At 39.5% G+C, this 26,559-nt stretch overlaps 1 protein-coding gene across 1 annotated transcript in view; it reads left to right on the forward strand.

The window, feature by feature from the left end:
- LOC149258807 (uncharacterized) overlaps positions 1-26,559 on the forward strand; it is a 408,511-nt gene that overhangs the window by 113,128 nt on the left and 268,824 nt on the right. The window contains exons 5-6 of the mRNA XM_089416332.1: positions 18,348-18,434; positions 18,532-18,630. Of these exons, the coding sequence (XP_089272458.1) occupies positions 18,348-18,434; positions 18,532-18,630 (186 nt within the window). The remainder of the gene's footprint in view (positions 1-18,347; positions 18,435-18,531; positions 18,631-26,559) is intronic.

Below are 26,559 nucleotides of genomic sequence, written 5' to 3' on the forward strand. Positions count from 1 at the left end.
AGCCTCCAGTATTCTTCTTCTGCTAGACAGGCCTTGTGGAAGCTTTGTTGAAGTTTGGCCTCCTTTTCCAACTCATCTTTAGTGATATCAGCTGCTTCAAGATGGAGATGCTGTCTTTCTAAAGCACTTTGTATTTTTTTCCTTTCAGCAGCAGGATTGGGCAGGGTCTTAGCCCAATTTTTCAGCATGCCTTTAACTCTTAGTTTTTCCTCCCACACAAAAAAGGCGGATCCCTTGACAGGCTCTTTCCAACAATCTCTGATCTTTGCCATAAAGTCTTTCTCTTTGATCCAAAGGGAGTTGAATCTGAAAGGTATAGGCCCCAAATCCTTGGGGGTCAACAGCTCAAGGCTGATGGGCTTGTGATCTGAAACGCTGCTTTGGAGAATTCGCATTCTAGCTTCTAATCCAAGAAGAAGGAAGGAACTTTGTACCAAAAATCTGTCTAGTCTTGCCGCTATGTATCCCGGGCCAACTCTCTTATTTGACCAAGTGAAGTTACCCGTGGTCGGCTTAATGTCTATCAAATCCCAATCTTGCATGAGGTCTTCCACTAATTCTCTTGCCGGATCCCTGACGATGCTGCCTCCTCTTTTTTCTGACGAGAGGAGGGTGAGGTTGAGGTCTCCGGCTATGATTGTGTTCTCCAAGTTTTCTAGATCTGCAAAGTTTTTATAGAGTCCCAACATAGTTTTTTCTCACCTGCATTGTTAGGAGCATAAACATTGAACAGGAAAATAATTTCCTTAGATTCTAAGTGCTGCATTTTTAAAAAATCCAATGGGTGTTCAGGGACTTAGATATTAATGAGAACTTATTGGGATTCCAGAGCGACCCAAATCCTCTCGAAGCTCCACGGGCGGAGGTTGGATGCGTTCCTTCTTTCTTCCAAAAATTTTTGCTTGCCTGGAGGAAGGCTGAATCCTCCAATTTAGTCTCCTGGATGAGAAGGATGTCTGGGGCTTCCAATCTAATTAAACTGTTCATTGCTTCTTCCTTGGATTTGGTGCCCATTCCCCTACAGTTCCAGGAGACTACTTTCATTATTTACTTTTGCCGTGGTGAGCTCCCTTAGAGCTCTGGGTTTGGATCTTCTTCATCTTCGGGGTTTTTGCTAGGAGTTTCTCTAGAGTTGGCTGGCTGCCCTGAAGCTTGTCCTTATAGGTTTCTTGTTCTCTTTTTTCCTTTGCTAACATGCGTCCTCTTGTAGATCTTCTGGGGGAAGACTGATATTCTCCTATTTCCCCTTCTTCCTCCGATTCCTCAGACTCTTGGGTTTCCTCTTCTTCCTCTGATAACCTCTCCCTGGATCTCTCTGGTACACTCTTGGAGGGGGAGGCTTTGGATGGAGGGGCCTCCTTAGGGCTTTCTGTCTCCTGCGTGATCACTGTTTCAGATCCAAGTATCTCAAATTTATTTCCTTGGCGTTCCATGGATGGCTTCTGAACCGGGCCTGCTTGGGGAGCTTTTGAATTTGCATTTACATTCTTCTTGTGTGAAGTTTTGGGATGCTTTGCTTGATTCCACCCATCTTCTTTCCCTTTTTCTTCCACCCCCTTGGACGGGCAGTCTCTGGCAAAGTGTCCGTAGACATGACACTTCTGGCATTTAAATGGCAGTTGTTCATAGTCCAGCTTCTGAACATGGGTCCAAGGACCTACAACTATTTTGACGGCTTCTGGTAGTCCGACCTCCAGATCTACCTCCACACAAATCCTGGCACAGTCATACTGATCTTTGCTGTTGGCCTTGTCAATGAATTTCCCGAGAGAGTTTCCTATATGCTTCAGGGATTCCCAGTTCTAGCAGTGGACGGGTAGATTGGGGAGTCTTACCCATACCGGGACCGCTGTAGGCACATCCACCGCCGGATCGAAGTCTGGTGTCCATTTGTTTAAATACAGGCCTTGGGGGCCCATGAAGTAGGGGCCATTACTGAAAATGAGATCTTTGTCTTCTTTTGCAGAGAACTCAAATAAAAAATATCCTCTTCCGAGGAAGTAAGAGGTTACCTTGTTTTTTATCAGCGGAGCCCAATTCCTTGCAACCCAGTTCTCAGTTGATTTCAGAGAGGGCCATAGTCCTGTGAACTGACCGACCAGGGCACGATCTGCCAGGGACAAGGCTACTTGAATCAGACCTTCAGGCGGAAGGGCAATCTCGGGGATATCTTCCAATCTTTTCACAAACTTCGCAGCTTCCACTGATTTCTTCTTTGGCAGAGAGGCCAGCAAGGTTTTGAAGGCCTCAGCGACAGAAGATGGAGGAGGGGAGGAAGACCCCTGAGGAGGAGTCAACTCCTCCATGGAGGGCAACAACTCCAGCTAGCCCGACCGCAGCTTTGAAGCAAAGCTCCTAGCAGATACGTCCACAGGGATCGGGACTCGCAGAGAGTGGGCGTGCGTGCAGGCTCAAAACGCGCGAAAAGCGGATCTCGCAGGTTGCAGAGCGGGAATAATTATTATACAAATAAAGCGGGAAATGATAATATGCATATACTATACAAACTAAAAGGATTTATAACATATGATAAACAATAAAAAGGTGTTGACATAAAAAAATCACCAAAATATTAACAAATAATGGATTATAATAGTTCAAGCTAATCCGTTGAATACGTGTAAGTACCTCTACATTCCTGGCTGTCATTACTAAAGCTAGGTCTACGAATATCAGAGGTGGGGGGATCGGTGACCGCCTTAGAGCACCTTAAAAGGCCATTGCATAGTAGTGGCAAGGGGGTACTCACCATTATAAGAGAAGGGAATGAGACGAAGAAGGGGGAAGGAGTTTGGAGATTTATAGGGACAGTGGGAATTTCAGATAGAATTTCAAAAAGGAAAATTGAGCTCAATTATTCTTGAAGTTTTGGGCACGGGGCCAGAGTGCTTCCATTTTGAAGTACTTTGGAGCTGGGTACCGAGATTGTGCCCAGTATGGCAAGGAGGTTTTGGTCATTTTGGTAACGGAAACATAGTTGGTGCTACAATAGCTTAGGATCGACTTCAAACACGGAAGCTAGATAGGTATTTGTGAATCAAATTGATTAATTCCTACTTAAATTGCAGGTGTTAAACGATTTAATTTTGGTTAGATCATTAAATTTTGGTATCAAAAAAATTGGGTTTTACAAAATTTTACTTGAACAGGTCAAAAAGTCCAAGATTAAGAAGCAAAAATTAAAGCAAGAGAACAAAAGTTCTAAGGAGAAATTCAACGAGAATCTATCGAAGAAGGACGAAGAAAATTTGCGTTTAAAAACTTTGAATCAAAGGTTATTAGAACAGATCAAAAATAAAGAAAAGGATATTAAGGACAAAGTCGACAATTCAGAAAATGACGAACTTTCACATCTAAGGAATCATAACTAGCCCTACTTATGCAAATTAAGAAGCTTAAAAGTGACCAGAAGTCACTAAATGACAATTTAGAACAACTTCAAGAAAAAGTATTGAAGTCTCCAGTCGTTTTAGTCCAAGTTGAAGAAAAAGGAATAAATATCGATCCAGTTAATATCACAACTTAGGAGGATGAGAAACCAAAAGAGGTTAAAGCATATTCAGAAGTTGCAGTTCAAACGATGGACATTCTAAATGATGATTCCATTTTAACAACAACAACACCTAAAGGAAATCAAGGAACTGCCACTAACATGATAAGAGAAAGTCCAACCAGAAGAACTCCTTATCGACATCTGAATCATAAGAGCAGACTTTTCAATCAATCTACATACCAATATCACTCAGAACGAAAACAACAAATTTATGTTCCCAACAATACTGAAGTTTGCATAATCCAGTCCGATGATAACAATTCAGTGAAAATTTCAGTGATCAGAAGATTTCACAGAGGATTAATCTAGGATGGTCAGATCCATTTTCGATTCAACAATTTTATTTATCGCTCCAAGGATCATATCGTCTTGTGACAACAAAGATGATAATTTCGCAATGAACAGAATAAGAGATCCAACCTTTCATTAGTAAGCTTTGAGGACAAAACTTTTTGAAGAGAGGGACAATGTTATGAATATAATTCATATAAATATAAATATAATAATAATAAATAATAATTAATCAACTAATGGTTAGTTAGCTAGTAATGAAGAGGCATTTCTTAGAGACATGACCATTCATGAAAGGGCACCTGCCTAGGGTACATAAGCAGTTCCTCATTCTCATTTCTAATCATCTCATCTCTCATATCAATTAAATATACAATATTCAATATACAGTTACATGTCTTACAATGGACATTTACGTCTTTGAAGTATTTTAAAGATTTCTACTGCGTATATGACTTTTGGTCATTACAGACATGCTAAGTAAATGGGTTCCATGCTGAGGAAGTTGGAAGAAATGAAAAAATTACAAAAGTTGCAGCTTAATCTAGAATTTTCAATATATCATAGTATCTCTAACCAACTAATCCAAGACCCACCTTGTTATGAGGCAGTCACATATCCTGTTTAGGAGAAGAGTGAGGGGAGATAGATCACAAAAGCCTTGGACATTCCATCCAGCCATCTTCAGCATCAGGCAGGCAGATCTACATTAATCACATCATCACCAACATCATGAGTTGCCAAGAAGAAACAAGGAAAGCAAAGAAACAAAGAAAAAGACAACTCTAAATTTCCACGGTCTGCCCCGTATGAAAGAAATGAAAGAAGAAGAAGGAAGAGGTTTGATGCCTTTGATGGCTGAGAGCAGCTCGATATTCGAATAAGTCAAAGTCCTAGCGTTTTCAGAATTCGGCATGGCACTTTCGAGAAACAGCTCACAGACTTGCCAGAGAGTCGGCAGATGCTCAGTATGCACTATGTTGAAGACATATGATGCCATGGGGCATCTTTGTATAGTATCTCTAACCCTACGCCTTTTTCATTCATGCCATTAGTTAGTTTACACACTTATGTTTTTGTATATTTATGTTTTCCAGTTTGTTAGAGTAGACTTTTTCTATTCCATTGAATTCTCTACGTATGCATGATGATTCAATTTTGAATGGATATTCATTTGATGGACTTATGTTTTCTTGGATGCAAGATTCTAGGGTTCTCACGTTACTTCATGGAAGCAACGTGTCCCCATATGGAGCTTGATGTTGCACACGTTTTGTCAAAGTTCCAAGGAAGCAGATGTACAAAATTTTTTCAAAGGATCAAAATCATTAGCCACCAACTTTTTAAGTCATTGTAAACCCATTTTGCAAATTTTTTGATGTAAATGGTACTAGTAAGACCATGTATGTATGTAACAACCTAGGTAAGCCTATTGTTTTGGTGACAAATTTCATCCTAGGAGTTTTTTTGTCTCACTAATTCATTTGTGTTTCTAAACACGGATGATCGACATAGCTTTTCCCTCCAGCCTCCCCACAAAGTTAGGGTGGAATTTATCGTCAAATTAGTAGGCGAGTCTTAGTGTTTTAGTCGATTTTTCTGTAAAGTGATTTGGGAATAATTTAAGTTATTGGATAAATTATTTTATTACAAGTCACGTGGTTTACTAGATCATGTTGTGTCGCAGAATTAGGTGTGTAATTTGAGGGTCTATATCAAATGGGTGTTCCCCCTTTGAGGGTTGAAATGTAAAAATCTTATGTAAAAAAATATTTTGGTGCATGGTCCCTCATACTTAGACACCATGATTAAAATATTAGATAGTGGAAAAATTATTAATTCCCCCAAGTGTCAATTAGCAAAATTTTCTGGCATAAATAAATTAAAATCCCAAGCCAGAAATTTAAGTAATTATAGTCAAAATTAAATTGCTAGAGAAATTAAATTCTCCAGGTGGAAAAATTCGTGGGTCTTGAAGAAATTAATTTTTGGAGGACCCCCACCAAGGGAATATTGAAAATTTCAAGAAAAAATGGACCCTGGGCCTTGGTGGTCAAGTCAAAGTCAATTTTTTAGGAAATTAACTCAAAATAATTATTTTTGAGCTAATAAAAAAGGGGTTTAATGAAAAATTTGAAAATTTCTCAAAATTAATTATTTTGATGACAGAGATTAAAAGATCATCAAAAACTTATCAATGACCAAGATTATTTTGATGGGGATCAAGCCAACTAGTCGTTATTTTTCCACTTGGAGGATTTATCTATAAATTAGAGGTCATTTGTATCTCAAGCCATTTGATGTTTGGCTAATGTAATTCTGCAGAAAATATGATGTAACACTACTCTCCCACTGGGAAGGTTTTTAAAATCATAATAAAGACTTTGGGGTGCAGTGTAGGTGTTTATTGTCTATTAATTTGTGGTATGTGCTGGGTATGGGAATTTGTATATTGTGTTTAAATTTGTATTAAATCATTATTTCATTATAAATGATAGGAACACTCTATTGATAAGTTCTGGGCTTATCTTAGATGATCTGATTCATTGTTTTTCTAATGGTTTATATGTGAATAATTATATAGTGTTTGTAGGTTCCCCTGTCCTTGGGCTCCAAGTTCACAAACTATGGACGTAGGCTGACCTTGTTTGGTATTCAAATATTGTTATGGTGTATCCAACTTCGCTAAGGCCATAGCTTACATTTATTTTTCAAAGTACACTTAGCCATTTATCAAAAAATCTTTAAAAAAAATTATTTCTCAAAATTCATTTTAAAAGCATTGTATATTTGTACATTTGTATAATATATTTTGTAATTTTTTTTCTTCTTTAACTGGGTTTTTGGGGGGTTTTTTGAGATTTTTGTATATATTGGGGTTTTAGGTATTTGTAAATTAATTTGTGCAAGTGAAATCAAGTGAGGAGTTGAACTAGACTTAGATCTAGGCCCTTGAGGGTAAGATCTAGTCTCCAAATTTTTTACAGGACCAACTACTGAAGAAATTTTGCAGTAAATTGCAGATCTGAAGCAAATGGGTTTGAATTTTTTAGTGTCCTCTTGGCCCAACATCATCATTTTTAGCATCCTTGAGGCTTCTCGTAAGCCCATAAGGGCTTGGGCCTCCTCCCTTGTCCTTGCGTTGAGGGTTTAAGGCCTATCTTGGCCTTTTCGTGGGCCTATAAGGCCTCGACCCCCCTCCTTGACCCTAGACGGCTGCCCGAAGGGGCTTGTCGTGGGCTTTCAAGCCCTCTCCTATCCTTGGCCTCCTCCGTCCTCCTCTCGGCCTCCCTTCCAAGCCTTCGTTCTCCCTTTTAGCCTCCTCATTCCCCCTTTTCAGCCCTTCCTTAGCCTCTTCCCATAGCTGCTACGCCTTTTGGGCCTTCCTTTCTCCAACGATAGCCCTATTAGGCTTAGCGTTGGCCTCTCTCAACCCTAATTTGCCCTCTTTTCCATCTTTGTGGGTAAAATTGATTTTGGGACTGAATTCTTGGTGTGTTTTGCAGAGAAAGTGGCTCAAAATTTGTATTTTTAGGTGGCATAATCATTGGAGAAATTTTTGGCAACTTGGGCAAGTGATCTTGAAAGCCTTGGGCCTAAGGTTTGCTCTCTAAGCCCTCACCTTGTCACTGTTTTTCTTCAGTTATCATATTCATTTCATAACAATGAATTAAATTCCCTAAAATCATATCTAAGTGGTCTAAACACCCTAATAATTCATGGTAAAATTTTTCTAGTGTTTTGGCTACTTGGGCATTGAATATCTAGCTTAGATCTAATCATTTGTTTGCTGCAATATCTCTGCATAATCATAGAAATCAGTCTGATATAAATCTGAAGGAACACTTTAAGGGGCATAAATTTGATTGATGTGATGTCTAGCACATTGCCATAACATGTAGGTGTCTTGGGCATCAATCTTTTGGCACAGATCTCTAATTTATAGTGGTTGATATCTTTGCATTAAAATTATAATCAGATTTGATATTTTCTGAATATAACATTTAAGAGGGCAAAAAACTTATAATTTTGATTGGCAAGACATTAGGCAACTTATTGGTCATTCAATTTTATATGCTTGAAAATTTCTTGGTTTAAAGTGATATACTTATTGCTGTCCTATACATCATCATAAGTATCTCTTTCATGATTAAATTGGCTCATGGTGGTTTATGTTGTTGAGTTCTAACTATTGCTTGTCTTATGCTAGATTTGAAAAATTGTTAACTTGACACTAAAATTACTCAAATATCTAAGCTTTAAATTTTCTAATCTCATTGACAGTTTAAGTTATTTGAGCATTAAGATGTACTTGGCATCTTTGTGTTTAGCATCAAATTGAAGCATTGTTGAGAAATCATTGGATAATTGCTCTAAGTTAAAAATCATAATCTTAAGAAGCTTTGATATCTTTGTTGTCTATCTTAAGCATTTGGCATCTTAAGTTTCATTGGTTATCATTCTAAGTGAGCATCTCTTAACATTCGTCATTGACATATCTTAAATGGTCTCAAGTAATCATTGTTGAATTAGATAAGTGTTCTAAGTTGCTAAGCATCTTGTGGATTGATCTATTGTTTAACATTGACACTTGTATCATTAAGCACTTGTCTTGTTTTAAGATTTTCTTTCAATTTATTATTAAGTACTCTTGCTATAAAAATAGACCATGCTCAAGAAATGTACGAGGCATTGACAAAATTATTAACTATCAAAAACATTGGTCAAGTAGCAAGCTTGAAGAATGAGTGAAGGACTGCAAAGATGACAAAGGAAGACACTGTGGATTCCTTCTTTGTAAGGATATCAAGGATTATAGATGAACTTCAAGCCATATGTGAAATAGTACCAAAGATTGAGCTAGTAATCACTGCACGATTGGGACTACCACCTACTTGGAGTTCATTTGCTTCAGGTCCCAATAGTTGGAAAGAAGTTCCCACCTTTGAACAATTATGGAATGCTTGCACCCAAGAAGAAATGAGAATTTTATTAGTACCCAACAACGGAGAAGGAAATGTGTCAAATGCTTACTCTGCGTCTCAGAACAAAGGACACTCCAAGAAGTCAAGAGGGCCAAGAAAGAAGGTTGATATGTCCAAGATAGAATGCTACCAATGCCACAAGATGGGTCACTATAGAATTGACTACCCTGACAATCCAAAGAACAAGAAAAGAAGCAGGGATCAAGCCAATGTAGCCGAGGAAGGATCTCCAAAGAAGACTAAGTTCGAAGAATTGGATATAAGGGACTTACACTACGAAAGTCCTTTGATCTAAGCTTTAGTTATTTCTTTTTGTTTTCTAGCTTTTAGGTTTAACATATTTTGGAAAAACATTTTTATTTGTTCTTAAGTTTATAGGTATCCCTCAAGCTTGGAGGGAGCCATCATTAACCTCCAAAGATAAGCATCCTATTACCATTTTCATTTTTAGTCTTCCTTACTTATCTTGTTTTGTTTGCATAAAATACTGATCACATTTCTCGTCATATTTTCCTTGTCTAGCAAAAACTTGTTAAAGACTCAAGGAAGAAGGTTTCACAAAACAAAGCATTGGAAGTACAAGGTTTATTAAGAGGCATGAGGTATGTTTTGAATTACAAATTTTGATTTCTCCATATTCATTCTTGATAAGCTATTACTAATATCTTTGTGTCTAGTTATCTTGAATCTTAAAGATTCTTGATTGGGTGATTCATCATTAGATAAATCTACCCTCCTCATATCTTTGATTGCTCTTGTGGAACCATAGAAAGGTTCATTGTGAAAACCCCAACTTAAGGGTATCATTGTTTTAAGATCCGGCCGGCTCGGAACCGACTTGACAGAGTTGGTCCAAGCCGGAAAGAAAAATTTCAACCTGACAGAAAATTCAGTTCGGTCGGCCGAGTTATCACTGACCCGGCCAAGTCATAGCATGACTCGGCCGAGTAGCTGACAATGGATAATGGCTGAGTGGTTTATGAATTAGTTTGCTGGTCTTTGGGGTCCATTCCTCTCTCCCAAACCCTAGTATTTGATCATATTGCCCTACTAAGGCTATGCTATTCATGCTAATGTTAAATTCTTAAAGTAAAAGGATGAAAATGAAGATTAAGGAGAATGTCACTTCCTTAATCTTCATTTTCATCCTTTTACTTAAATTTTTAACATTACCATGAAATGACTCAGGATGTTTGAGAGTGGTTCCGACATCATTGGATTTCATATGGAGAAAGTAGAATTTTATATTTCATTCAAAATCTAGCAGACTTATCGGTTTTTCAGGATTTCAATATTGGGGGATTGCAATGTTTCCATTGAATTTTGTCATGTATTAGGGTATGGAACTCGTATTTAATCAAGAGTACCAATCCATTTATGTACCTTGATGTTAGTGACATTGGTTGTCGAACTCCTCTGGGATTTGCTCCCGAACGGGGAGCTTCCGAAAATGTCGCTCCCGCTCCCAAGTAACACTGAGCCAGATGATGTTGGCAACTCTAGCAGTAGCCAGTAGTACTGGTCACAGACTTTTGTTGTAGAGGCCATTTCTAGCCTCCTTGGTTATGTGTTTTTGTTTTGATCTCTATATCATCCTCGTGTATGTATTGGACAATGCACTAGGTGCCATTTTAATATAATGGATATAGTCATGAGCCTACTTTGATCATATGTTGTCTTCTATCTATATTCTAATGCTGTGTGCTTGGAAACATGAATGAAAATCTTTAAAATTATGTGTTTTTATAAAAAATAAATATTTAATGTATTTTTTACAACGACCGAGTCATTGATATCGAGCCGGCTGAGTCGATACCAAGTCGGAGTCGGAGTGGGAGTCGACCCTCGGCCGAGTCGGAGTTTTAAAACATTGAAGGGTATGTCGATGATTATGTGTGAAACCCTAATTTGCTTAGGGTGAATGTTGAAAGAATATGTCTAATGTTTTGATGATGTTTAAAGTAATTGACTGATGCTTTGATGATGTCTTGTTTGGGGTTTTCATATGGTTATGGAAACCATAACTTGTTAGGGTTGAATGACAATGTTTGAAATCTCGAACCTTTGAAGTATTGGCAATTTAGGGTTTGTTGTATTTTGAAACCCTAGATCATTAGGGTTTGGTAGAATGTATAAGAAAGACCCTTATAATGTCTTAGAAATGATTTCCTTGGGATGTGTGTGTTTGTCTGATCAAACCCTAGTCTAATCAAGTTTGTCATATGTCTAACTCTTATTGATATTTATGAGGTTGGGTTTGACTAACACATGTTATGAAACACCTATAATGAAGTCCTAGATGTATGAGTTGACTTGTTTGTCGGTAGTCACGAGTCCTAGGGTTTGGAATTAAGCCCTAGTCAAAGTTTGCTTATCTAGGATGATAGTATTTGTGAATTCTAGGGTTTTGGAGTTAAACCTTAGTAGAAGTCAAAATCTCTGATGACAATATGATAATTTGATGTTTGTGTAAGATTGTTGAAATCTGAGTTCTAGTTATGACTGATATTTGATTGCTTGAGAAAATCTAGGGTTTGCAACAAACCCTAGTGGAAGCTAGTCATGTTGTTACTTTGAATTAAGCTATGATTGGTTTTGGTTGTTAAAGTCTCATGAAATCTAGGGTTTGTATGAAACCCTAGTGGGAAGTCTAACATGAATTCTGAAAGGTGTTAGATACTTTGTAGACCTATATTTGTTTGTATTGTTTCTAGGGTTTGCAATATATTGTAGTAAGGTATGTCATACCTTTGGAAGGAACATTGAAACCCTAGATGTAGTGATGGTTGTTATGAAATGCTCAAAGTCTTGATGAAGTAGTCTAAGGTTTACTATAAAAACCCTAGCAAGAAGTTGAAGAGTATGTGTCTCTTGTTTGTAATTAAGTTTGGGCATCTGATATATAAAGTTGAATGCTTTCGTGATTTTTATATGGTTAACTTCATGCTTCTATGGAATTGGTTGCACTTGCTATCTAAGTTGTGTAGGTACGTAATCTTCAAGATAGTGAAGATGCTCGTAAAGAAAAGTTGATGTGATAAGCATGATGTGAATGGTGATGATAATGATAACTCTTATGAGAAGGATGGAAGCCATGAAAGATTCTCCGATGTCGTAAAGAAGAAGTAGAACTCCCCTAAGTTAAATAGGGAGCTTGGATGAGATCTCCCTAGGTTAAGAGGGAGTTTGAATAAAAGAAATCTCCCTAGATTGAGAGGGAGTTCAGATGAAAGAAATCTCCCTAGATTAAGAGGGAGCACAGATGAAAGGAATCTCCCTAGTTGAAAGGGAGGTCATGTCATATTCATGATGGACACCTTGATAGAAGAAATTGGAGAATATGTTTTGAAGGGTTGCTGAGACAAGAAAAGTTGGATCGATTTATGGAATATGTTGTTACATGAGAAGTAGGAAAGAAAGATGCATGGTTGAGGAATCTTCCATCAGGATTCATTGGAAAAGCTCTATAAGTTGTACTATGAAAAGTTGAGAAGCAACATCTAGTTGTCTATAAGACCCTAGAGGTTTGTATATGTTTATGTACATTTGAAAGTTTGTTATTAATTGGGGTTTTGTTTGTACAGGTAAATCTCTCGGAAATTTGATAGCATGTTTTGACATACTTAGAGTCGTTGATCAATTTTATTGGGAGAGATTTGGGGGGATTTGTTACGATTGGAATAATCGAGAAGTTGGGGCTTTGTGAGTGAGACATTACCTGGGAGGACATTTGGCCGACACTTTGTGTTGATGTCTAGTTCCTAAAGTAGGGAGGGTGGCATTGGTCATGGAGCTCTGACCTCAGATACGCACCTAGATCCCTGGGTTGATGGTTAGTAAGTAAGTCTAATGGTACCTAGAGAGGTTGAAAGATTTAGTCCATCTTAGTCCCACTTGGATAGATTGCCTTGGTCAAGAATCTAGTCCATGGCATTGCGGTGCCTAAATTGTTAGAGGACCTTGGATAGATTGCCCTAGTCAGGAATCTAGTCCATGGCATTGTAGTGCCTAAAGTTATTCATGGTTCATGTGTTCTGAGATCTTCCTTGTACTTGTAATGATGAATACCTCCCTAGTTAAGAGGGAGTGTTGAAATTTGTATCTAGGTTTGGTCTTCATAAATGTATTTGAGATGTACTTATCAAAAGAATGAAGAAAATATTTTTGTTATTATTATTATGACTTATTAAAGCATGGGTTTCATGCTTGGGTCATCATGTTTTAGGTCAAAGTCCTCATTGAGGACTTCTAGGATTTATTCTGAGTCATTAGAGTCATTGTACATTTAAAGAGACCCTTCTTGGGCTTTCAGATCATTTAAAAATAATTATTTTTGAGCCAAAAATGAATTTATTCTCCTCCACACCAAGTCGGCCTCAAGACAAGTAATTCGACCTCACATAAGGGCTATAAATACGAGGAGTTTGAATTCATTTGGAGCATCTCATTCTCTCTCACATAGTTTGATCTTTGAAGCTAGAAGTTGGGAAGTGTGAAATTGTCTAAGGGCTGAAAAAGAAGCTGGAAATGAGTGTGAGTTTCTGGAGGAAGATAAAGGGTCTCAAGATCGAAATTTTGGGACAAGTCTTACTCAATTCCGAGGTGTATCAAGGGAGATCAAAGTCTTCCAAGTTTTTTTGAAGCTATTGCTGCTACATCTGCTCGGTCGAAACTGCTACTGGGTTGAAGCTGCTGCTGATGCTGCCAGGTCGAAGTTGCTTGTGAAGGGTTGTCATTTGCGAGAAGGATTGAGGGCTGACTTGGTGTGGAGGGAGTCTCTGTCTGGGTCTAGAATCTTGGATTATATTGAGAAACTATTGAAGGAAGAATTGTTGATTGGGTTTTCTCGTGGCTGTCCGCCTAGATTTGTTGTCCTTGTATTATTGTTTTGGCAATTGCTTGATGAACTAAAAGATAAAGAAGAACATAAAGATAAAAGAATCACAAGTAATTATCTATATAATAAAATCTTTCAACCTTTCTGATTTTCTAACAAATGCAATCGACAAAGTTTCAAGGTTTATTTTATGGGTTCTGGCAGACACTGATGAATGGTTTTCTCACAAGTTTCAAGCATGCAAACCTTCACTACTAATGACAAAGAGCAGATTCCTCACGACTAGAATATGGGTGTAAGTGTACAAGTTTATTTTGCTGAAATGTACATGCTTGGAAATGTTGAAGTTGAAGTTGATGTTGGCTTGACAAGGCACCAACAACACACAAGGAATTGTCTTTAACCAACTTGACGCCTGGGACAAATGATTCTAGACGACCATAGTTTAAAGTGGAAATTCTAGCCATAAAAAAATATGCTCAAAATTTGACTCGGCTTCTTCATAATAAAATGTTTTGGGTATGCATTGTACCATTGACTGACAATCATGAGTTCTGGAATCCACATGCTAGTCTGCTTGTGCTTGGGAGACTTGCTCTTGAATCGAGCTGCTACACATGTAACTCTCCTTATGTTGGCTCTGAGCAGCGCTAAATTCGACCTCCTACATATGCTTGTAATTGCCAATTAAAAGCTCCACTATTGTGCCCATTGCACCAACATTGCGCCTTTTCAAAAAATTCTCGTCAACTCAGAATATGAGTGCATGCACCATCTAACAAATGTGCACCATTCCCTGCATTTGATCCCACACAAAGGTCATTCTTATCTACCTTCATTCTGTTATGGACAACATTTGATTTTTCACAATCGACCCACAATAAACACCCGTTCTATGTTGCACTGCTTTAGAGTGCGGACCAGGCTACGTTTGCGGACCAAGCTACGTTTGGACGTATTATGTCCTTCTGTTAGCAGGATTCACCCCACGCACAACAAAAACTGTCTATCAAATCAACTTTCCATCGCAGCATTCCAACAAATCACAGACGATTACTCAGTTCACAGTGAATCGAACTTGGACTCCACAATTCAACAAAGATCTACCATCCACGAATTCAGGGAAGATATCATCCCGGTAGATAGAAATTCTCTGTAGGTAATACATATGGGGAATGTCTACCCAAATAATTCAGTGATATTCAACCTCTAATGCCGAGAAATCCCAAGCTGAGTAAATAATCGGTCTTGTTGACAAGATTAATGCCGGGGCAAAAGTCCGCTCCAGGTTTGATACAATGCAACCTCTTATATTGTCACAACCCTGGGAGGCATATTTCATCAAACTGAGTGCATTGAGCCAGAAATTCAAAGAAGAATACAATGAAATTGTGTGCAATTTGTGGCATGTTCTTCGTTGATGCAGCTCCAAGAGAACCCGTTCACAAAAACATAATTTTCATCCCTGCTGAGCTTGTGGAAGCACGATGTCTATGTGTTGATCTACCATATGTCACCCTATTCATATTGATGCTTGCATCGAACCAACAAATGTCGTGGCCATTACGATCTCCCGATTTCAATCAGCCTCAAGAAAATAACCCTCGTTCAACTTGCAGAACAATTGACTTTTATAAATGTATCTCTGCGTTTTCTAATAATAATCTTTGACTCGACATTTAGTTTCGAAATGATTTTGATGAATCTTTAATAATGGCCCTTTTAGCTTTGATAAAAGTTTACAATATGATATTTACCCTCTTGCTCTTGTAAATTTTCTACTGGACGCTCAGAATTGCATTGCACCTTGTCTTTGCCACTAGTCACATTCAACAAAGATAATTGTGTGTGCCTTGAGAGTCAATTGGAGAATACACAGAGTGATCAGTCATTCTATTCTCTAGAGTGGGGTTTGCTAAGAGAGATAGAATTAGTGATCAGCAGCGAGGGGCAGTGAATACATAACAGAGAGGCAGAGTTGGTACCAGAGAGACAACGCAGAGCCCGGAGAGGTTGACGTAGAGGCAGATAGGTGCTACGTAGAGGCAGCCAGGAGCTGCGCAGAGCTAGGAGAGGCCAACATGTGAGACGCAGAGGGTCTAAGGGCTGACGCAGAAGCTCCAGAAGCTGATGCAGAGGCTATCAGAGTTGACGCAGAGGCTATCAGAGCTGACGCAGGGCCAAGAGGTATTCATGGAAGGATTTCGTGGGTTAGACTGGGAGCTGGTGAGCCGGGTAGGGTGACGCAGTCCCTATCAGAGTGACACAACGCAGTGGAAGTTGCAATTGTTGTTGTGGGACCGTTCATCTAGTGATCAATCAGCTGGAATATCTGTTTTCGAGGAGAGGTACTATTGCTGAGGGCATTCTCCGTTGGGTGAGCCATTTCTAGCACTCTAGTTGTATTCTGAAAACAACATAATAATAAAACTCTCTAAATAGTTGAACTGGTTTTCCCGCATTGGGTTTTTCTAGGGACATTAGTCCAAATATAACGATGTCACTTGTGTGCTTGTTTTCTTTCAGTTGATGATATGTAGATGTTGATACTATACTTGTGTTTATTTTTAGTATTTACATGGTAAATAACTTGTTAAGTAATTAAACAAGTAGGAAGAAATAAACTAGATATTGCAGGAAGAATTTCTAACGGGTTAAACTTAGAAATTCCAACACCAAGTGGAAAATAACGGCTAGTTGGCTTGATCCTCGTCAAAATAATCTCGTCAGTCGAAAATAACTTGATCTTCTTTTAATCTCCATTGTCGACTTTTTATTTTTTGAGGAAAATTCGAATTTATCTTAAAATCATTTTTTTTAATCCGAAAATTAATATTTTGGATTAATTTCCTCAAAATTTTGACTTTGACTTAACCACCAAGGTCCTATGGCTCAAATTTTCTCAAAATATCCATTTTTCCTTTGGTGGAGGACCTCTAAAAATTAATTTAATTTTGACCCACGAATTTTTTATTATTGTCCACTTGGAGAGATTAATTTTTCTATAATTATTTTTTGACTCTAAATTAATTAATTTTTTGGCTTAGGATTTTATTTAGTTTTCCAAAAAAATTAATTAATTGACTCTAAAAGGGATTTAAGTATTTTTTCACCCTCAAATTTTTTAGCTATGGTGTGTAACTATGAGGGAACAGGCACTGAAATATTTTTTACATCAAGATATTACAATTTAGTTTAACCTTTAGAAGGGGAAATACACATTTAGACCAGATCCTCAAGACATTACCCAATTTTGCGACACAATATGATTTAGTATGAAAGCAAGTGTGCTTATAATAAAATAGTTTTGCCATGGTATTCTAATTATGAGGGACCATGCACTAAAATTATTCGTGTTAATAACCTTCTAAAAGAGGCATTGAGTTGCTTTACAACTATATCCCTTCAATGAGGTTGTGAAATGACATGTTTGACTGAAATTGTCGCATGTCACAAACTAGTTACCAAGTTTGGAATGCTCCTCAGAGTGCACTGTAATGGGTGGTGATTAGTAACGTTTCTGAATATTATCTTCCAGTGTAAATGGTTAATGTACACAACATACTGAGCGTTATAGCATCAGAGACCTGCTTTCACACAGACACTCAGACAACACTATTGATTTATGTGGTCTCAACATCCAATCACATGCTGTCTGTTTCGTGATCCACTGCTAAGTTAGGCTCAGTGATTCTTATTTTTGGTGCTTGTTCCTTCCCTACATATGAAAATATGATATCATCCATAGATTTACAAATGCCATGTACATTTTCCTGGGCTTAATATATTTGAATCTTTAAATGTTGTTCTGGCAGTGAGATTGTGCATCTCTGTTTCATCCTTTTCATAGGCATATAATGTAGGTAATGAGTCACTGTATTGACTGTATAAACCAAAACATACCTACTCTTGTGTGAGGTGGTTTTGTCCACATGGACCTGTTTCAAAGGATATGATTTCTTAGGAGAGTTCATAAATGTTCTATACATGAGCTGACCTTACATGAGAAAACAAACTATAAACTGAAATAGCAAAGCTCTGCATAAAACAATTTTACTTTGTTAAACAACAGGAACTAAGCTGCTTCACTGCACTTCCTTCTGTAAATACATTAATACTCAAGCAGTAGTCGGTTACTATCTATGCTGGTAGTGTTCACTGTCTTATCTTTGGATATAGCCACCATAGGCTTATCCGAAAGACCACATAGAGATGCATGTACAACAAACAGGAAACTAGATTCTATCAAAGCAGAGATGCCATCTACAACTTGATGGTTGTCTTCAATATCTGACTGTAGAACAGTGTGTGGAATTAGGCATCAGCCACTTGTGTTTTTATCTATCAGAGAAAATGTGTATTATTCCCATAATCTATGATCTCCAGATGTAGGCCTCCATTGCTGTAATTTCTAATTACAAGTTGGGGTTTAATTGTATTTATCCAAATGCCCATATCTATTCTTTTTGAACTGCTGAAAATTTTAGCTAAAGATATGATTAAAGCAGGTGTTCTAACTATGAAAACACTGCTTACCAAAAATCTAAAAAAAATGCACCTAATGTTGGGATGGTTGTTATGATTAAAACCCCACTATCTTGTGATCTGTTAGTATCATGACACCTTATAAACTGGATTCGTGCAACCTTTATTTTGACTGATTCTTGAATGATGATGGCAGCTTTGTTCAGTTCATCAGAGTCCACTATCTTACTTCTGTTCAACGTGCTGTACTCCAGTATGTTCAGATTGTGCAATTTTGGATGAGGTATTGCAAAATCTTGACCAAAGTTTCTTGGTTTTAAGCCACATTCTTATTTTACATGTTTTTGTATTCATGGTTTCATCATTGAAATGTATTTCAGGATCATCGCAATCATTCATTTGAGAGGCTGATTGTGATATATGGTCGTCACAAAAAGAAAATACAGCAAGAAGCAGCCAACTTGAGACAACACTTAAAAGTAAGGGCATTTGAATTTTGAAAATGCCACAACTATTGTTGTAGATGTATTTTAGAGTCTTTGCTCAATTGGAATTTCCAATTTCCTGAATCTGATTTATAATGTTGTGTTTTTATTAAGAATCAGTGTCTAATTATGTCATTAGAGGAAATTTCAGCCTAAAAGTGGCCTCCTAAGGAAAAATCAAAAAATTAATAAAACATGCCATGTAGACAATTTTTTAATATTACTTTATGTTTTTCTATGTCCCACAATATTTATTAGCTTGAGATTTAATAAAATTTATTAATCTACTATTTCTAATTTTTTACTTTTATTGAAATCCCTCAATATATGACACTTCTATTAAAATAACAGTCTCTATATATATTTCATATTTAAATTTAATTGTCTATATTTATATTTATATTTAACTGTTTATATAAATTTTATATTGTAATGTCCCTTCCTAATTGTTTTCCCAAGGAGAGGAGAAACCATTTTTGACAATTTTGTTATTTTTGGCTTAATGCATTTTCGGTGGAAGAACTTAGGAGAAAAGGGGTCGATGTTCTTTTTAGTGGATTGTGAAGGCCACTCACCCACCCAAAATACACACCTCTTGGAGGCAGCCTGGTTTTCTTAAGTGGGGGATCAAAATATTTGATGGGATCCACATGGGGCCCAAGGGAGCAAGCATAAATAGAAGGAAGTGAGCAGAAGTTGGGGCCTTTTGATGATTTGAGAATTCATTGTTGCTTTGGCTATTTAGCTAAGCTACAAGTGTTGTTCAACGCAATGTTGTTAAAAGCGCGATCGGGATTAAATCGGCGCGGGGAATGAATCGGAAAAAATCGGAAAAATCGGGAAAAAATCGGAAAAAAGAGGGAAAAAATCGTTTGGTACAAAAATATTCATTTTTTTTCATTTTTTTTCAATTTTTTTAATATCTAAACCATCTACAACATAAAATAAATACATTGACACATAAATATGATAAAAAAACTAATATATAAGATGTTTAATATCATTTCTAGCGCTAAAATCACACATAACATTGAATCATGTCCTGAATAGTAAGTCCCAACCCAGCCTCAAAATATCAACAAAAAATATGATAATGTATCTCACCATGTCATAATGTCATATACAATAAAATGAAAGTCTAATCCTATTGATTTCCTCTGCCCCTCTTGCGAGAAAATGCCACAGCTTTCCCTTTCCCTCTAGATGTAGATGCTGGTGCCCGTGCAGGTGGAAATGGCAGTGGAGTCTGATGTGATCTAGACGTTGAAGAACTAGAAGTAGGAGCTATAGGAGGTAGACCACGTCCTCTACTGGTGGCAGGGGTAGCCCGGGCAGGTGGTGTCACCTGGAAACATTACAATCTCCCAATCCTGAAATCCTGAAAAACTAATAAGTCTGCTGGATTTTAAATGAAATCTAAAATTCTACTTTCTCCATATGAAATCCAATGAGGCTGGAACCACTCTCAAACATGCTGAGTCATTTCATGGTAATGTTAAAAATTTAAGTAAAAGGATGAAAATGAAGATTAAGGAGAATGTCACTTTTACTTTAAGAATTTAACATTACCATGAATAGCATATCCATACTAGGGCCTAGACTTGATCATTAAGCTACCCCACTCAAAAATTATTTGTTTCTTTCAAAAAAGATTGCATGAAAAAACCCAAAAAAAGTTATAAAACTATGCTGTCCTGAGCCCCCACGATTTTTTCGTTAAAAATCGCGCTTTTTTCGAAAAAATCGCGATTTTTTGAAAAAAGCGCGATTTTTTCAGTAAAAATCGGCAAAAAAAAGTAGGCGATTTTTTCGTATAAAAATCGTGATTTAAGCGGGAAGGGGAAAAAATCGCGATTTTCCGATAAAATCGCGATTTTAACAACACTGGTTCAACGCAAGAGCTTCCCAAGGAGTGAAGCTCATCCCTCTCTTCGATGGAATTCGAGTGCCACCCTAGGAGGGATTTCTTTTCCATTGGAGGCAGAGAGAATTATCACCCAGCAGAGGAGTACGCTTCCTTGGCCAACAAGGACGCAGTTTTGGGAGCAGTAGGGACGCAGTGGGAGAGATTGCATGTCGGGTGGAGCAGTAGAGCCGGGGAATTCAGATGTGAAGGTTGTGGGAGGTATTCTCATCGATTTCCCACTTTAGAAAAGATAAATTACAGCAGGAAGGCAAGCCAAATACTCAAGTCAAGCTGCTGGTCGAAGGGACTACGTCATCCTCACCCACGATTGTGCAGTCACTAGTGGGGGTCACTTGGAGGGAAGCTTAACCGGAGGATTGGGGAGCTGGGTTGTGGGGAAATTGTTGGGAGGCTGATTTGGGAGATTTCCTGACATTTTGGCAGCGAGTTACAGCAGTTCCAGTTATAGGCATCGATTTCTAGTATTGGAGGAGGGCCAATCCCCAAGGGGTCGAAATTGGCAGGTCTAAACTAGGGAAAACCCTTTCTGAGTTTTTCTGGGTTTTTGGAGAGGAGTACATCTCCAAAATTGCAGAAATTTATAGGTTGACTTGAGGGGGTAAATCAAAGCTTGAAGTCAGCCAGCAGCGCAGATTTGAGGGGACAACGCAATTCTCTTGGGAGCAGCGAATTCACAGTAGCTGGGCACTTTTGTATTGATCACCTGAGGCTTGTAGCTTGCCTTGTGCAAGCCTAGGTGCACCCAATGTTTTTAAAACTGGAACCGGTGACCAGACCGGTCCACCTAATGAACCGGTTTACCGATCGGAACCGGTCTAACTAGGACTGGTTTGGTCTAAACGAACCGGTTTTAAAAAATATATTAAATAATTAACTTTTAATGAAACAAAACTATTTTTAAGATTTAAAACCATGATTCTAAGCCAATAGAGACAAAATATGCAAAGTTTGCTCATTTATATACCATGTAAAGGTGAATATATCAAAATGGCACCAAGTGCAATACATATCATCGACAAAATAGCAAAATACATAAGCAATGAGGCTCTAAATGGCCTATAAAGTCCAAAAACAATGTTGCAAGCTATGAGGCCATTGGCCTACTACAAGTCTACAGTGCACACATGATCAATCATCAAGTTCATCATCACTACTAGCCACAAGATCATCATCAGGAGATACATAAACATCATCTGGTTCAGAGTCTGAGGATGCCCCAGCCTGATCTGCAACCTTAGTATCAATGCCACCAATAACAATAGAAGTGGACGTAATGGAAGCACGAGTTTGTCAACCTGCATGACTAGTGCCTTCCATTGGTTCTTTGCCTTTCCTTGATGCTGCTACTGATCCTGGTTCTGATGCCGCCACATAATCTGCTTCATCCCGTGCTAAAGCCATGTCGATATCAAAATCAGCCTCAAACACAGGGTCTTCAGTCTCCTCCACCCATTCTGATGTTGGATCAATATCGTCCAACACAATGGGATCTAGATCAGGTGTTTTTCTCATCATTTGGTTCCTCCTCAGTCGAAGGTTGTATTGCACGAAAACAAGATCATTTAACCGTTTTTGTTCCAAACCGTTTCTCTTCTTCGTGTGTATGCGCTCAAAAACAGACCAATTGTTCTCACAACCTGAAGCACTGCAAGTTTGACTGAGGACTCTAATTGCAAACCTTTGCAATTGAGGACACTGGCCACCAAATGACTCCCACCAATGTGCTGCAAAGAAAAAGACATTAATTAGTAACTTAGTTTATAATTTGAATTGTAAAGAACGTAAACAATTTTAACTTGAAAAGAAAAACAAATTGGAAATTGGAATTGCTTACCTAGTTGGTCCAAATCTCTTGCCATCTTTGCTAAGTTTTTGCCAAAAGTACCACCTGCCATAGTGAAAACAGTAAGTTGTCTATGTATTTCCAACTGGTCTGCATGGCTAGGGACCATGCGCTCCAAGCAATCAATCAATCCAGCTCTGACCTCCCCATCATGCAAATCTCCTAGCCGATTTTTATAATGATACTTTGGGTTCAAAAAATACCCTGCTGCATGTATAGGACGATGGAGTTGATTGTTCCATCTGTTATCAATGATCTTCCATATACGGCCATATTTAGCTAACCTGTCCTTGTAAGCTGCCCGTATCTGCTCCTTTGCCTGATCCATAGCCTCATAAATGTAGCCCATGGCCAAATTTTCCCCATCCACCATCCTTAGCACCTTAATTCATGGACAACAATCAAATGAGGAATTTTCAAGTGAAAATCCTTACCTAGAAATGCAAACTAGCTTCCTTAGCCTCCTCTTGAAGATGGCAACTCCACTGACAGCTACAAACTATCTCCAAAATAGCTCCAACTCCAACTCCAAGATGACTACTCCAGCAAAAACTCAATACTCTCCAAGCTCACAAACAAACTCACAAACACTCATAAACACTCCAAATCAGATGTGTGAGACAAATGAGAGGGAGAGGGGCCTCTTAAAGGCTTGGAGAGGGTGTTTTTGGAAGGAAAACACCCTTAGTTTCCCTCCGAAACCCCTAAAAGACATTGAGAAATGCGCTGACTGCGCTGACAGTGGGCTTGACCAGTAACCGGCTGGTTTAGGACAGAACCGACCGGTTTGATACAAACCGGCCGGTTCTGTCCTAAACCCGCTGGTTAGGTCACTTTTTTCACCACATAGCCTATCTAACTCGGTTTTTTCACCGGTTCCAACCGGTGGGCCTGCTAACTGGCCGGTTAGACTGGTAACCAGTTAGCTGGGCCAGTTCTTAAAACTATGGGTGCACCTCATCCAACTTCTATTGTACTCCAGCATATTTGTTTAATGAAAAATGAACCAGATGGGTGTTTGAAGAGAATTTTCTGTCCATGTGTTCATTACTGAGTAAAATTTTATTGTGAATTTTATTACATGTCTTTGTTATCACTACAAATCTTCTATTAGGAATATTACAGTGGTATCAAAGCATGTTCTTGGCCATGGTGTGGAACAAGAGCAGGTGATGCCACCAAGATACTAAGGACTGGTTTTCTAGAGAGGCTGTGGTGGAGGTAGATGTAGGGGTCGAGGGAGAGAAGAGGATCTAGACCCATTTTCAGACACTAAAGTGGAAAATATCAGAGGCAGGATGGAGAACCAAGAAGAGAATGAGCAACCCAGCAGAGGAACACAACCAAGGTCTTAGAAGAGCTTCTAAGGACAAACCAACAGATGATGAGGCAAGGGCAGTTGATGATGGACATGATGCAGTAGGTGATGGCTCTGCAAATGGGTGGAAAACCAGAGGGAGAACCTCAAGGTGACAGGGGTTCCGGAGCGGGAGGAGGCAGTCGTACCTATCAACCTCACACACCCCACAACGTGGGCAAGCTAGCCGCCCACAATGCCTCATTTCATGAAGGAGGCTGAGCCAGAGAGAGAGTCAGACCTGATTGCGGACTTGGTACATTCTGTTGCATCGGGTATTGATGAGTATGAGGGGTTGGATGGCCAGATCAAGAGAGTGATGTCCTTTGGAGAGTACATCCACCTCAAGGAGAGGCGCACTACTGGGCTTGGAGGCCACTACAGGTGAGGAGCATCCAACAAAGATGTGCATAAGCTATCGGGGAAGATTACACTCCCGAATTTCGATGGCTCAGCGAAGAGCTCAGCGAGGGCATGGATCCAAAAACTTGATACATATTTTCACTTGAATCCCATGAGGGAAGTTGATGCCATACATTTCACCACCCTTCACTTGGAAGGGGATGCCCAAGAGTGGTGGTATCACGGGCTGATCACGCTAGGGCACCTTCACATCACCACTTATACAGAGTTCACCAGGAGATTGTTGGAAAGGTTTGAGAGGAAGGATCCAGAGCTACACTTTCAAGAGCAGGCCCACTTGAGACAGATCGGCAGCGCAGAGGCCTACATCACGGAATTCCAGACACTCGCAGTGATGGTGAGATATTTCATAGGCATGATTGATCATGTTGTTTGTGGAGGCGCTTGTTGAGCCTCTGCGTGGATGGGTGAGGGCTTACAAGCCCACAATACTACAGAAAGCTATTTCTAGGACCTGAGACATGATCGATGCAATGCCGAGCCTTTTTTCCCACAAGACCCACAACCCCACAGGGGAAAAAAGATGTGAGGGCACCACAAAGAGATGGAGGACGTAGCCAGTTGAATGATGACACCCGGAGGGACCTCAGGAGGAGGAGGTTGTGTTTCACATGCCAAGAGCGTTGGGCACCGGGGCACAAGTGCAACAAGGGCAAAGCTCATTTCGTTGAGGTGTTCTCAGATAGCAAGCCTGAGGAGGAGGAGGCCGAGGCAGTAGAGGAGCCGAGAGATGAGGGAGGACCATCATCTGGAGGGCCAACACCACCATGACCACCACCAAGAGGAGGGCCATTTGCCCCAATCGGGGGAATCCTCGCTTCACTTTGGCGTGTGCCAAAGTATTTGACACTCAGGATCAGGGGGACTATATAGGGATAGTGTGTGTCAGTCTTGGTTGACAGTGGGGCCACCCACAATTTCATTGTTGCATAGGGGCATCTAGAGAACTAAATTTGAGCGTTTCTCAGTTTTGGTACCCGGAGACCAGACCATGCAGTGTACTAAGTATGTACCCGGGCTGACCTTGAAGATGGGGAACTACTCACTCACTGACCATTTCTTCGTGGTTGGTGTCCCAGACACCAATGTGGTGTTGGGCATCCAGTGGTTGTATGCATTGGGGAAGGTCACTACTGATTGGTAGAAGCTGGAGATGGAGTTCCAGGGTCTAGATGGGAAGCCGTAAGCATGAGGGGAATGCACTCTTCTCCCCCTCAGACAGTTTCAACCCACCGGATGGAGGTAGATCTGCGACATGGAGATGTGGAGTGGGTAGTTGAGCTACGGATTTCTGAGTTGGGGGCAAATATGAAGGCCATACATCCAGACATACTAGCCTTGTTAAAGAAGCACCAAGGGGTTTTTGGGGATGTTCCACCAAGTAGACTGCCAGACCGTGGATTTGAGCACACCATTGAGCTGAAGGGGGTGAACACAGTCATCACCACCCCTTATAGGCACTTGAAGACCTAAAAGGATGAGATAGAGCGGGCCATTCAGGAGTTGTTGAGATTGGGACACGTCAGGTCTAGCTCGAGCCCATTTGCTTCTTCCGTGGTGCTGGTGAAGAAGAAAGATGGGACGCTGTGTGCATGGACTACCCCGAGCTCTCAATAAGAAGACCTTGAAGAATAGATACCCCATTATACGCATAGATGAATTGATGGATGAGCTTAGGGGATCTAAATACTTCTCTAAGATAAATCTACATTTGGGGTACCACCAGATTCACATGAGGGAGCAGGATATTCTAAACACTGCTTTTCATTGCCATTATGGACACTTTGGGTTCTTTGTGATGCCCTGTGGGCTAACCAATACTCCAACCACATTCCAGTCCTATATGAATCACATGTTCCATAGACAACTGAGATGCTTTGTCCTAGTTTTCTTCGATAACATACTCATTTACAGTAGAACATGGGAGGAGCATCTTCAACGTTTGGAGGAGGTGCTTCGCATACTTGAGGAGCAACAATTGTATGCGAAGTTGTCCAAATGTGAGTTTGGGCTAACAGAGATGTTGTACCTAGGGCATGTGATTGGGGAGGATGGAGTGATGGTGCATGAGGAGAAGATTCGGGCAATTTAGGATTGGCCTACACCCAGGAACGTGACGAAGCTAAGGGGTTTCTTGGGCATTGGTACGTATTACAGGAGATTTGTGAGGGGATTCTCACAACATGCAGCACCTCTTACGGACTTGACGAATAGGGGAGCTTTTGAGTGGACGCAGGTGGAAAATGAGGCCTTCATGCGCCTCAAGAGGGTCATGAGCAGTTGTTTGGTCTTAGCCTTGCCGGTTTTCATGCGGCCATTTGTGTTGGAGTGCGATGCATCCGGTGAAGGGGTTGGGGCCGTTTTGACATAGGG

Source organism: Pinus tabuliformis, chromosome 6 (genome assembly GCF_031772625.1).
Source record: "Pinus tabuliformis cultivar Carrire ecotype Pingquan chromosome 6, CPIR1, whole genome shotgun sequence".
In the NCBI taxonomy this organism is placed as follows: Eukaryota; Viridiplantae; Streptophyta; class Pinopsida; order Pinales; family Pinaceae; genus Pinus; species Pinus tabuliformis.